Source organism: Geotrypetes seraphini, chromosome 6, assembly GCF_902459505.1.
Source record: "Geotrypetes seraphini chromosome 6, aGeoSer1.1, whole genome shotgun sequence".
NCBI lineage: Eukaryota > Metazoa > Chordata > Amphibia > Gymnophiona > Dermophiidae > Geotrypetes > Geotrypetes seraphini.
In genome coordinates, this window is record NC_047089.1 from 147,695,729 (window position 1) to 147,709,011 (window position 13,283).

The 13,283-nt window shown below is 41.0% G+C and overlaps 1 protein-coding gene across 3 annotated transcripts in view; it reads left to right on the forward strand.

Annotated features, from left to right (window-relative positions):
• Positions 1-13,283, forward strand: part of LOC117362832 (interleukin-18 receptor 1-like) — a 122,119-nt gene that overhangs the window by 60,084 nt on the left and 48,752 nt on the right. For all 3 annotated transcript variants that reach the window (XM_033949860.1, XM_033949861.1, XM_033949859.1), the window contains 2 exons: positions 4,298-4,475; positions 11,159-11,303. In XM_033949860.1, the coding sequence (XP_033805751.1) occupies positions 4,298-4,475; positions 11,159-11,303 (323 nt within the window). The remainder of the gene's footprint in view (positions 1-4,297; positions 4,476-11,158; positions 11,304-13,283) is intronic.

A 13,283-nucleotide genomic window follows, 5' to 3' on the forward strand; every position in this document is an offset into this window, starting at 1 on the left:
TAACAGGAATGAATGTGTAACTAGATGGCAGTTTAGATTTGTAGAAGACTGTATATATTCAAATATTTATGATTTATTTTCAAATTTTTCTTTACCACTAATCCAATGCAGCATTCAGTGGTATACAAATTATCATTTAAAACTCAACTCATCACCCATTGTTGATAAGAACATAAGAATTTCCGCTGCTGGATCAGACCAGTGGCCCATCGTGCCCAGCAGTCCGCTCCCCCGGTGGCCTCTAGGTCAAAGACCAGTGACCTATCTGAGACCAGCACTACCTGCGTTCTGGTTCAGCAGGAACTTGTCTAACTTTGTCTTGAATCCCTGGAGGGTGTTTTCACCTATGACAGAGTCCAGAAGAGCGTTCCAGTTTTCCACCACTCTCTGGGTGAAGAACTTCCTTACGTTTGTATGGAATCTATCCCCTTTTAACTTTAGAGAGTGTCCTCTCGTTCTCCCTACCTTGGAGAGGGTGAACAACCAATCTTTATCTGCTAACTACCTGTCTTTATCTACAATTGTCTTTATCTACAACCTGTTTTTATCTACTAGTCTAACATCGTAGGCTCATAAATATGGTTGCATTTGCACAATGGAAATCCTTTCTCCTCAACAGTGTAATGCCATCTTGTGAAGGGAAGAATTCCAATATGCAGTATAAATTCTATAATTTACTGTATATACATTTATCCCCACCTTCATGTGATTGGCTAAAACAGGGATGCTCAAAAGGTCGATCACGATCGACCAGTAGATCGCGAAGGCAATGTGAGTCGATCGCATGATAGACTCGCATTGCCTTCGTGTTCTACCTGCTTCCCAATGCCGCAAAGTGGACGCTGAAGCACTGGGCTTACCAACCCTCCACACCCGACATCAACTCCAACGTCAGAGAGGAAGTTCCGGGCCAGCCAATCACTACCTGGCTGGCCCGGAACTTTCCCTCGAAGGCCAGAACCGATGTCGGGTGGGGAAGGCCGGTCCCAGCACTTCTGTGTCCTCTTTACGGTGTGTAAGCAGGGAAAGCTCAGAACGCGGTGGCCTGTTCCCTAATGGCGGCAGCAGTGGTGGCCTGTTCCCCAATGGCAGCAGCGGTGGCTTGGAGGAGGGCAGGGAGAAAGAAAGGGAAGGCAGGGAGACAGAAAGAAAGAGGGGAAACAGAAAGAAAGGGGGGACAAAGAAAGAAAGGGGCTTTGACACAGAAAGAAAGAAAGGGGGCATGGAGACAGAAAGAAAGAGAGACATACAGAAAGAAAGGGGGAAGGGAGACAGAAAGACAGACAGAAAGAAAGGGGGGCAGAGAGAAAGAAAGAAAGAGGAGGGGGCAGGGAAAGGAAGAAAAAGTTGGGGGAGGAAATGAGATCTGGAGGAGAGGAAGCATACAGGAGGCTGAAAGAAGGGAAGAAATATTGGATGCACAGTCAGAAGAATAAAGTGCAACCAGAGACTGATGAAATTACCAGACAACAAAGGTAGGAAACATGATTCTATTTTCAATCTAGCGATCAAAATGTGTCCGCTTTGAGAATCCATATCTTCTGTCTATATTTTGCACTATTGCCCCCTTTTACTAAACCGCAACAGCAGTTTTCAGCGCAGGGAGCCTATGATGTACCTAGAAGTAAGTACTGATTGCAATCTAGTGGTTTTCAGAAAGCAGGTCAGATATTTTCATGAACATCCACAACCCTGAAAGATATAATAACTGATGCTATCAATGTCTGCTGTGAATAGATGGCAATTAACAAGCTTTTGTGCTTGAGAAATAGGGCATCCAGAAAAAGTATAATTTTGATAGGGGAATTCTGAGTTATAAACTCTTCGATAAATGGTCAGACCATTCTTCCTCTAATGAAAGAAAACTTTGCCAATATTGCTAAATCTAGCAAGCAGTGATGGCAAATTATAACTATTATTTTGTCATTTGTCCATAGGAGGCATTCATCAAGATTAGGTGCCATGGAAATTTGAATTCTGAAAAAATCCATCTTTTACCATTGTTAACAAGCTCATAATTGAATAAAATAAAGATTAATTGGGTGATAAGCGCCTGTCTTCTTAGGCGCAATGTTACAAAACATAGGCGCCTAACTCCAAAGTAGGCATGTTTAGGGGTGGAGAACGACTTAGACACCACTATGTGTGATTCTCTAAAGGATGTAGGTGCCTGTAATGTAGGCCTTTAAAACCCTGGTCCACATTAAAGGTGGCTAAGTGTGATTGACAAGAGATAGATGCCATTTACAGAATTTCCCCCTAAGTGTCTTGCCCAGAGTCATTTATAAACCTGTAATCGAATGCTGAAGCTAGGTCTCGAGAGATAACTAGTGCTATATGCCCACTATCAAGATTCTATGTAAATCATTCAATAGCAATGTAATAATTGTTTCTTTTTAGGGATGCAGGAAGATTGCAAATTTTAATCATGATTAATTATTTTGTATGTTAGTGATTAATTGTGATTAATATTTTAAAATTTTTTTAAAAAATATGGCAAACACAAACACAAAAAAATGCCTGAAATCAAGCATATACCACTTCTTTAGTTATAGTTTCCCCTCTAATTTCCATCCACTGTACTCACCCTCTCACCTTTCACCAGAATCCTGGTCTCTCCTTTCTCTTGCCTCTAGGTCAGTGTGTCTCCTGTTTTCTTTTCCATCTACTCCTGCCTCACATCCAGTATCTTTCTTCCTCCCTCTATGAGCCTAGTTTCTCCTTTGTCATCTTCAGTCCATTCACTAGATCTCTCTTTTCCCTTCCTACCCCTCCCCAAATCCAGTATCTCTCTCTCCTTGTCCCCCCCCCCCAGTGTAGCCCCCTCACCCTCCTGGGCCCCTGAGTTCAGTGCTTCTTTCTCTCTTCTTATGCTCTCCCCAATACAGCAACTCTCTCATTCCTTGCCCCCAACTCCAGTTTTACTTTCCATCTCCATGTCCCCTTACAGCACCTCTGTCCCTCCTTACCACAAGTACAGTGATTGTTTCCCTCCCCTTGCACCCCCTCCCCCATGTAGCAACTTTCTCCCTCATTGTCCTGGATCCAGAACCTCTTTCCCTCCCCTTGCACCCCCATTCAGCAGTTCTCACTCTCCCCTTCCCTCCCAGCCCAGTGCTTCTTTCCTTCTCCATGCCCCCTTCATGCAGCACCTCTCTCCCTCCTTGCCTCACCCTCAAATCCAGTGTTTCCTCCTTCATAACCCCATGCAACTCTTCTCTCCCTCATTGCTCTGGGTCCAGTACCTCTTTCTCTCCTCTTGCACCCCATTCAACACCTCTCTCTCCTTTCTCCCAACCCAGTGCTTCTTTTCTTCTCTATGCCCCCTTCATGCAGCACATCTCTTTATCCTTGTCTCCCCCTAAGTCCAGCGTTTTTCTCCCTTTCTATATCCTTCCCATGCAGCACCTCTCTTCCTCCTTGCCCCTCCCCCCTCACATCAAGTGCTTCTTTCCTCCTCCATGGTCCCCATGCAGCACCTCTCTCCCTCATTGCCCTGAATCCCGAGGTTCTTTCCTTCTCCTTCCTTCTCCTTCTCCTTCTCCTTCCTTCTCCTTCCTTCTCCTTCCTTCAGGCAGCATTTAAAATGAAAGAAGGCTGCTTTCTAGTGGTTATAAACAAATGCTTAGAGGGGATATGATAGAGACTTATAAGATCATGAAGGGCATAGAGAGAGTAGAGAGGGACAGATTCTTCAAACTTTCAAAAAATAAAAGAACAAGAGGGCATTCGGAAAAGTTGAAAGGGGACAGATTCAAAACGAATGCTAGGAAGTTCTTCTTTACCCAACGAGTGGTGGACAACTGGAATGCGCTTCCAGAGGGTGTAATAGGGGGATAGACTGAGGGGAATAGACTTAGTAGAGAAAGACAGACTATTCACCCTCTCCAAGGTAGGGAGAACGAGAGGACACTCTAAAGTTGAAAGGGGATAGATTCCGTACAAACGTAAGGAAATTCTTCACCCAGAGAGTGATAGAAAACTGGAACGCTCTTCCAGAGTCTGTTATAGGGGAAAACACCCTCCAGGGTTTCATGACAAAGTTGGTCTGACCCAGCAACGGCAATTCTTGTTCTTATATGGGATGGTAGGAGATGATAGGTACCGTGAAAGACATATTTTACAGTATTTGCTTTAATGTAAGTGTCAGTAGTTTGAAAACAATCCATTTTTCCACAAGAAGCCAATGTTGTTTGCTGTAAAAGGGAAGAAACATGGTTGTATTTATGCTTGTGTGCTGGTCATGAAATTCTTATAAAAGTTTTTTTTTGTTTTTTTTTTCTTTGTAATATTTTAGGAATATCTCATCTTCCGAACTTTCTTTACATGTTCACAGAAGAAATGAAGACTGTTACAGCTCAGACTGCACTTACAGCAACAATGGGATGATTAGCAAATCTTTCACGATGCAATGTGAAGTGTTTACAAACAAGAAATGGAGTGACTATATAACTGGTGTGCCTGCATGGTACAAGGTATTTATTTTAACAAAAGTTAATGTTGAGCCAATTTGAGGTGTAGGTGTTTGTGAGTGAGAAAAAAAAAAATCTATGGGCTAGATTCACTAACCTGCCTGATTGTGACTGATCCGTGTCTGATCTGGGCAGGTCCGATGGATTCTTCAAGCAATAATATTCTAATGGGGACGATCGGAGGAACGCCCCCAAGCGCCGACACGGATCGCTAGTGTGCGATCTAGATGCATGCAGAGACCTACTGCTTTCCCTGTAGATGGTCTGCGCATCCATTCATGTTTCTTTACTGTGGGGTTTTTTTTGGGGGGGAGGGGGCCCGACTTGATCCCCGGCGGCAGCAGCAGCCTCTTTTTTTTTTACCTCTCAACTTCTTTGCAGGGTGGCGGGAGGAGAGTTGGGGCAACAGCAGGAGAATGGAGTCGGAAAAGTCATGAGTGACTGGTCCCCAGTGGTCGCTTTTTGTTGATCAGTTAGCCCAGTCGGTGTTCATGATTTTACTTTAGTGAATCGAGTCCCTGCATACTTTGCATGCCCTTTCCCTCATTTGCATGCACGAATTAGAATTGGATCAGTACACGGGCCGGAGGGAAATCAGGTCGCAAAGGAGTCACAAACCAATCGGTACACAAACGGTTTGCTTAGTGAATCTAGCCCTATATCAGGTATGCTGAAGTTTAGGCCTTGAGTGCCACATACAGATTCTCAGAATATTAATACTACTGCTATTAATTATTTCTATAGTGCTACAGACTCACAAAGAAGACAGTTCCTGCTCAAAAGAGCTTACAATCTAAACAGACAAGACAGATAAACAAGATGTCATGGATACAGTTAAGGAGAATGGTTAATCAGCTTGCTGGGTTGGTGGACAGAGGAGTAGGTTTGTGGATCGAAGGCCATATTAAAAAGATGGGTTTTCAGTCTGCTTTTAAACAAGGTAAGGGAAGGGGCTTGGCGGACAAAACTCAGGTAATTTTATCCAGGCGTAGGGGGCAACTAGATGAAAAGAACAAAGTCTGGAATTAACAGTGGAGGAGAAGGGTACAACTAAGAGTGGCTTATCTGAGGAACGGAGTTCTCTGGGAAGTACATAAGGAGAGAGAAGAGAGGAGCGATATTGAGGGGCAGCAGAATGAACTCACTTGTAGGTCAGCAATAGGAGCTTGAACAGTATGCGATGGCAGATAGGAAGTCAGTGAAGTGATTTAAGGAGAGGGGTGACATGAGTGTAGCAAGTGTAGCGTAGGTTGGTAGAAGATGAGTCGTGCAACAGAGTTTTGCACAGATTACAGGGGGAGAGGTGGCCTTCAGGAGACCAGTTAGAAGTGGATTGCAGTAATCTAAGCGTGAAGATATCTCCAATGAATGTACATGGAATAGATCTGCATGGAAAGTTCCTCTGTCGCATGCATTTTCACTAGAGATATCCTGAAACCCTAATAGACTACCTATGTGTGAAGACCATTTCTAGACATTTTCAATATGACGTATAAATCCGAGTTTAGATGTTTAGTGGAACACACACATAAATCCATTTCCAAACATGCCCATTTTCAAAACTGCAAATCTCTATCTTGTTATTTTAAAAATGAATGTTCGTGCTCAGTGTGTCTGTCTTTCTAAACCATTAAACACCCCCCCCCCCCACACACACACACATACACACACACATCCAAAACAAAAAAATTGGGATGTAGGAGGTGCCAGCATTTGTATTAGACTGACCACTCTGACATCCCAGCAAAGCAGTGGGACACCCTAGGGACACTGCAATGAACGTCACATAAAAAGTCCCAGATACACATCTCACCATAACAATACAATACAATATTTATATACTGCCAATACCATTACTTAGCTCACAGCGGTTTACAAATATAAGATATGGAGCCAATCTCCAGAATTACATTAATACAGTATACAATATCATACATTCAATTAGCCTATAACTTATTTCTTAAAAAGATAAGATTTTAAAGATTTTAAAATTACTTATCATTCTAATATGACTCAACAAATCTTGCCAAATGTTTGTTGCCTGATATGCACAAGTGGACTAAAATAATTAAAAATATGTTATCCCGAGAAAGAGCAAGATGGCGGTAGGGAGGTCAGACTCTAACTGAGTTTTCAGGTTAATGAAGATAGACAAAAAAAGGAAGGACCAGGTAAAAGCACCTACTCACCCGCCTGGGATCAGCACTGGTCCAGCCTTTACCCAAATCTTTATCTGTGGCTTTTTATCATCTGTAGCTGGAGTAGAAGGTTCGGAGGACTCCAGAGCAGAGGTTGGAGAGGCTTATCCAGCATTGCTGGAAACTACGCTGAGTCATGAACAATGTGAGACTCCTCTGAAACAAGGCTTCATGGATACGCCGAAGGGATTACCACAGAATTCTGATGCATAAATAGTGTAGTGGCGGGATCCCATCGCCATTAAGTGCTCTGACCTCACAAAGTCCCCCACACCTTCTTGTCCCTTGAAGAGGACCGAATGATTTCTGGGGGAACTCCAGGCATTGTAACAGCAGAGGACATGAGATTGATGGAATAACAGGCACATTAAAGAAGTATGATTAAGATACTGTCTCCGTAGGAGAAATTTGTAAAGCTATTGAAAAAAATGGAGCTTTCAGCGAGTCAACATTTGGATAAAATTGGTGAAGGGTTGCTTCGCCTTCAAAACCAGGTTGTGAAACATCAAGAGCAACTGGATAAGCATTCTGGGAGTCTACAGAAATTAGAAAAAGACCAGGAGAAAATGTTAGACTGTCAGCAAGAATTAGTTAAAGATAAATTATGGATTCATTAAAAGTTGAGGACAATTGAGAACTTTAATAGAAGATTGAATATGAGATTTGTGAATTTTCCCAAAACTCCTCTTTTGTCACCCATAAATATGGTGATAAAAGCTTTTTATTTAACCTTTGGTTTGTCGGAGAAGGAAAAAGACAATAAGAAGAATGAGACGCCTAGCCTAGATTTGAGGGTTTTTATAAAAAAGAAAACTCTGTCTGTTTTTTTTAGCTGCTAGGCTGACACTGATAGTGACTTTTGCCTTAGAACCCGACAGAAATTGGATTCTGAGATTATATTTTCAATATAAGGATGCTTAATGTGCTGGTTTTTCCTGTCTTATCCAAGGTAAACACGGAGCAGACGTAAGACCTTTTTTGGGTCCACGTCAGCAGGTTGTATCTTTGGGTGCTACTTATTGCCTTCAATTTTTTTTTTTTAAACCATCACATTAAAAAAATTCTGTAAGCTAGAATAGCTCCAATTCCAATTGCTATCTCTTCTCCTTTAGGTTAGCTCATATTGGATTGATATACACTCACTTTATGTGAAATACCAGCTAGTCCTCCCCTTTTCTTTTCTTTTTGTTTCTTTATTCCATTTATCCAGTATTTATATGAGACCTTTATGTGAGAAACAACCTTTGCAAAATTATTCTGATGTTATATGTTATTATTAGTCCATAATATGTTATTATTAGTCCATAATTCATGATAACATCCTAACGAGTCCTTTTACTAAGCTGTGATAAAAAAGTGTTTTTAGCATGTCCTTGCACAGTTTTTCCCCATGCACTAAAGTAATTTTTACCATAGCAGTAAAATGGCCAATTTTCCTTGTTTTAAATTAATTAACAAACTAATCCTCTGTGTACTAAGGGCTCCTTTTACTAAGGTGCGCTAGCGGTTTTAGCACACGCTAGATGCTAACGCCTCCATAGAGCATGCGTTAGTATTTTTCATTTGGCGCATGGTTTGCGCACGCTAATCTTCAGTGTGCGCTAAAAATGCTGGCGCACCTTAGTAAAAGGAGCCCTAAGTCTATGACAAATATCCTTTAAATATTGATGTATAAAAGAGTTCTTTATCACAAGCCCCACTGTTTTTAATATATGTATATATTTGGTAGGGTTTATGTTTTTTTAAGGTTAAAGACCTCAAGTGTTCACAGCTGTCTGGATTTGGAAATAATTCTACCAAGACAACCTATTGTGAACTATCATTGGTCTTAATTGACTTTCTTTTATCACTCCTTTTTTTTGGGTTTGTTTTTTAGTCTTTTGTTATATTTTATTGACTAATGTCTAAAGTGGTAGTGATCTGTCAGCTACTCAGAATGGAATAACTGTTTTCAGTTCATATTAGTATTTATCAAGGCTTACTTATTTTATACAGCCTATGATACATAGGGGTCCTTTTATCAAGCTACAGTAGGGATTTAACGCGCGTAATACTGCACGTTAAACCGCCTGCCACACTAGCCACTAACGCCTGCATTGAGCAGGCGTTAGTTTTTTAGCCGGGAGTTAGCGTGTGATGAAATGTCTGATGCACTAACCCCGCTGGCGCGGCTTGATAAAAGGACCTCTTAGCTTTTAAAATCCTGCTGTTATAGTAGTGCTCTAAATATAGGACCGGGTAATAACAAATTTTCATCAGAACTTTTTCAAATGAGTAAATGTGAACGCCTCAGTCCCACCACTCCACTGCTGTTAATCCTTGCAACTGCGGGAAGAATTACGTGGCGACTATCATCATTGGCCGTTCCGCATTTGTCAATTCTTAGTTTCTATATAGCTTTCTAGTACACTTTTGTTATACATTCATTTTTTGGTATTTTATTTTTTTAATTTTTTTATATATTCATATATGCATTTGATAATAATTGTGCACTTATCTCTGCATCCTGCCAAAACCTGGGAGCCAGACCCGACATGTTTCGTGGAGTCAGATGACAGCGGCCACCCGGGAGACCCTTGATACAGCGCCATAGCGCGAAACATGTCGGGTCTGGCTCCCAGGTTTTGGCAGGATGCAGAGATAAGTGCACAATTATTATCCAATGCATATATGAATATATAAAAAAATAAAAAAACTAAAATACCAAAAAATGAATGTATAACAAAAGTGTACTAGAAAGCTATATAGAAACTAAGAATTGACAAATGCGGAACGGCCAATGATGATAGTCGCCACATAATTCTTCCCGCAGTTGCAAGGATTAACAGCAGTGGAGTGGTGGGACTGAGGCGTTCACATTTACTCATTTGAAAAAGTTCTGATGAAAATTTGTTATTACCCGGTCCTATATTTAGATACTAGTTGAGATTGTTGGACGGATAGTAAAGATAAGAAAATAGTAGCCGAACTATATTGAGGTTATAGTAGTGCTGGCAGCTCTCAGCTATAATGGAAAACTATAGGAATGGCTCAGCTGATGTTCACAAATCCTGGCTGAGTCACAAATGCTCTTGTTTCACTCGATGGAACGTCTCAGTTTCACTCTGTTATGAGCTTCATCAGGAGATTTGCTGTTGTTGAATCTTAATGCTCTTTCCTTTCAGCAATCACTATTTAAAAAGAGAAGAGACAAACTCTCTATGTAAGGGTTAAATTAATTAACAGCCATGTGCAAATGTTGGAGACCACCACTGGAATGCCCCCTAAATAGCTGTTTTCTGCTTGGGTACCAAACCAGGCATTTTCAGTAGTGCCATTCAGTTAAGTGCCGCTAAAACTGCCCAATTATCCTCATATGGGCGATTTAAATGGCCAGGAGTCTCTATTGGCCTTTGAAATCATTTTGAACATTGTGCCCTTGGCATTTATGAGAGGGTGCTGAAAAGTTTTCAGTCCAACCAAGAAGAGAATGACGTGGATATGGTTCAATCAATGATCAGAATCAATGACAAAACATACAATTTCATTTCTGCAAATTGGCACTTAACAAAATAAAATCACACACTTTTCAGCTACAGTGGCAAAATAACACTCAGAATTTAGGAAGTTGGTTGGGCTGAGAACTTTTTAGCACCCCCTCGTACATATATATATATATATATATATATATATATATATATGCCATCATTCTAATCATTTACATGCATGTCCTGCATATGTTAGGGTCATTTTTTAGAATTTATTTATTTAATTAATTTTCTGTCCTGTTTTCTCCAAAGAGCTCAGAACGGGTTACAGGTTAACATACATAATATACAATTAACAGGTTACAATTTACCATAGTTACAGTACAAGTTTTTGATACATGTTTTTATTGTACCTCGATACAAACTAGAGATCTAATATCAATATACATAATATACAGTTTACAGGTTAAATTTGCCATAGTTACAGTTCAAGATGTTTCAACACAAGTTTTATCCTAACATGACGTATACTGAGGATCTAGTACCAATATATACTGTATTTTTCAGTCTATAAGACGCACCTGACCATAAGACACACTTAGGTGTAGAGGAAGAATAACCAAGAAAAACAGATTTGGTTCTTGATTTTTCCTCCTCTACATGCAGGTACATCTGGTGATCTGGTGCTGGGAAGCCTGAAGCCTGCAGCCCACACTCCTTAGCACCTGGTATCTTTTTTTAGCTGGCGGTGGTCCAGCGTGGTCTCCTGCTGGATGGTTGCCTTTCTCGCTGCAGAGTGGCGCATAAGGAGTGCGACCTTTGCACTTTCTTCCTGGTCCTGCGTCGCTCCGTGATTGGCTGCTGTCAGTTCTCATGATTCGCAAAGTACACAGTCAGCATTTCATTGACATATATTTAATCTTTGATGTTACAATTTGATGTTTTTGCATCCTCCACTTCTGTAGTTGGTGATTCATAGCAATTTGTCATGATGTGTTTTTTTTTTTTTTTTTAATTGAAGGGCTGTAATTTCTTAAAAAAAGAAGAGAGACTTCATTTTGATGAACTTCAAAAATCTGATGCTGGAAATTATACCTGTGAGGTTACACTGACTCACGCGGGAAAGGATTTTAGCATTAAGAGAACCACATATCTTATGCTAGAAGGTAATGTTTTTTAAAGAAATACCAGAAAAGTGTCTTCACCTTTCACTATGGAAGAACTGAATTTGAGACTTCTGGAAATAATGATTACTTTGCAAACTGGTTTATATTAAGCTGAGCAGAGCTAGTTTTATATTTGATCTGGTTGTAAGTACAGAGAGAGTGTGGGAATTAGCTCTGATAAGAGAAGATTACAACTTCCATTTAATGTTGCATCCTCTAGTTCAGTGATTCCCAACCCTGTCCTGGAGGAACACCAGGCCAATCGGGTTTTCAGGCTAGCCCTAATGAATATGCATGAGAGAGATTTGCATATGATGGAAGTGATAGGCATGCAAATTTGCTTCATGCATATTCATTAGGGCTAGCCTGAAAACCCAATTGGCCTGGTGTTCCTCCAGGACAGGGTTGGGAACCACTGCTCTAGTTGACTCATTCCAGCCTTACAATAAGCATTACCAAAGCTTTCAGGAAAAATGTTACCTTTTGAGAGTGTGCATCATATTTTTTTTCTCATACTCATTTTCTGCATAGTTTGGTTACCTTAACTGTAATTCTTTTAAAAAGTCCCTTCTTGTAAAAAAGGGAATGTGTACATCTAGTGTTACTCAATTTGATCTCTATAGTACTGGAGGCAGGCAAAGATTTGGCAGGAGCAAAAACTGATTTACTAAGAACATAAGCAGTGCCTCCGCTGGGTCAGACCTAAGGTCCATCGTGCCCAGCAGTCCGCTAACGTGGCGGCCCAACAGGTCCAGGACCTGTGTAGCAATCCTCTATCTATACCCCTCTATCCCCTTTTCGAACAGAAAATTGTCCAATCCTTTCTTGAACCCCAATACTGTACTCTGTCCTATCACGCCCTCTGGAAGCGCATTCCAGGTGTTCACCACACGTTGGGTGAAGAAAAACGTCCTAGCATTTGTTTTGAATCTGTCCCTTTTCAACTTTTCCGAATGTCCTCTTGTTCTTTTATTTGTTGAAAGTTTGAAGAATCTGTCCCTCTCCACTTTCTCTATGCCCTTCATGATTTTGTAAGTCTCTATCTTATCCCCTCTAAGTCTCCTCTTCTCCAGGGAAAAAAGTCTCAGTTTCTCCAATCTCTCAGCATATGAAAGGTTTTCCATACCTTTTATCAGACGTGTCGCTCTCCTCTGAACCATCTCGAGTATAGCCATATCCTTCTTAAGGTATGGCGACCAATATTGGATGCAGTACTCCAGATGCGGACGCACCATCGCCCAATACAACAACAGGATAACTTCTTTTATTCTGGTTGTAATACCCTTCTTGATTATACCTAGCATTCTATTTACTCTCTTAGCGGTTGCTGCACACTGTGCTGTCGGTTTCATTGTCATGTCCACCATTACCCCCAAGTCCCTTTCTTGGGTACTCTCATTCAATAACATCCCTCCCATCGTATAGTTGTACCTCAGGTTTCTGCTTCCTATATGTAATTCTTTACATTTCTCAACATTGAACGTCATCTGCCATCTCATTGCCTATTCCCTTAGTTTGTTCAAGTCCCTTTGCAATTCATAGTGACATAGTAGATGATGACAGATAAAAGACCCGAATGATCCATCCAGTTCGCCCAACCTGTTTCAATTTAAATTTTTTAATTTTTTCTTCTTAGCTATTTCTGAGCAAGAATCCAAAGCTCTACCCAGTACTGTGCTTGGGTTCCTACTGCCAAAATCTCCGTTAAAACCTACTCCAGCCCATCTACACCCTCCCAGCCATTGAAGCCCTTCCCAGCCCATCCTCCACCAAATGGCCATATACAGACACAGACCATGCAAGTCTGCCTAGTACTGGCCTTAGTTCAATTTTTAATATTATTTTCTGATTCTAGATCCTCTGTGTTCATCCCACGCTTCTTTGAACTCAGTCACAGTTTTACTCTCCACCACCTCTCTCTGGAGCGCATTCCAGGCATCTACCACCCTCTCCGTAAAGTAGAATTTCCTAACATTGCCT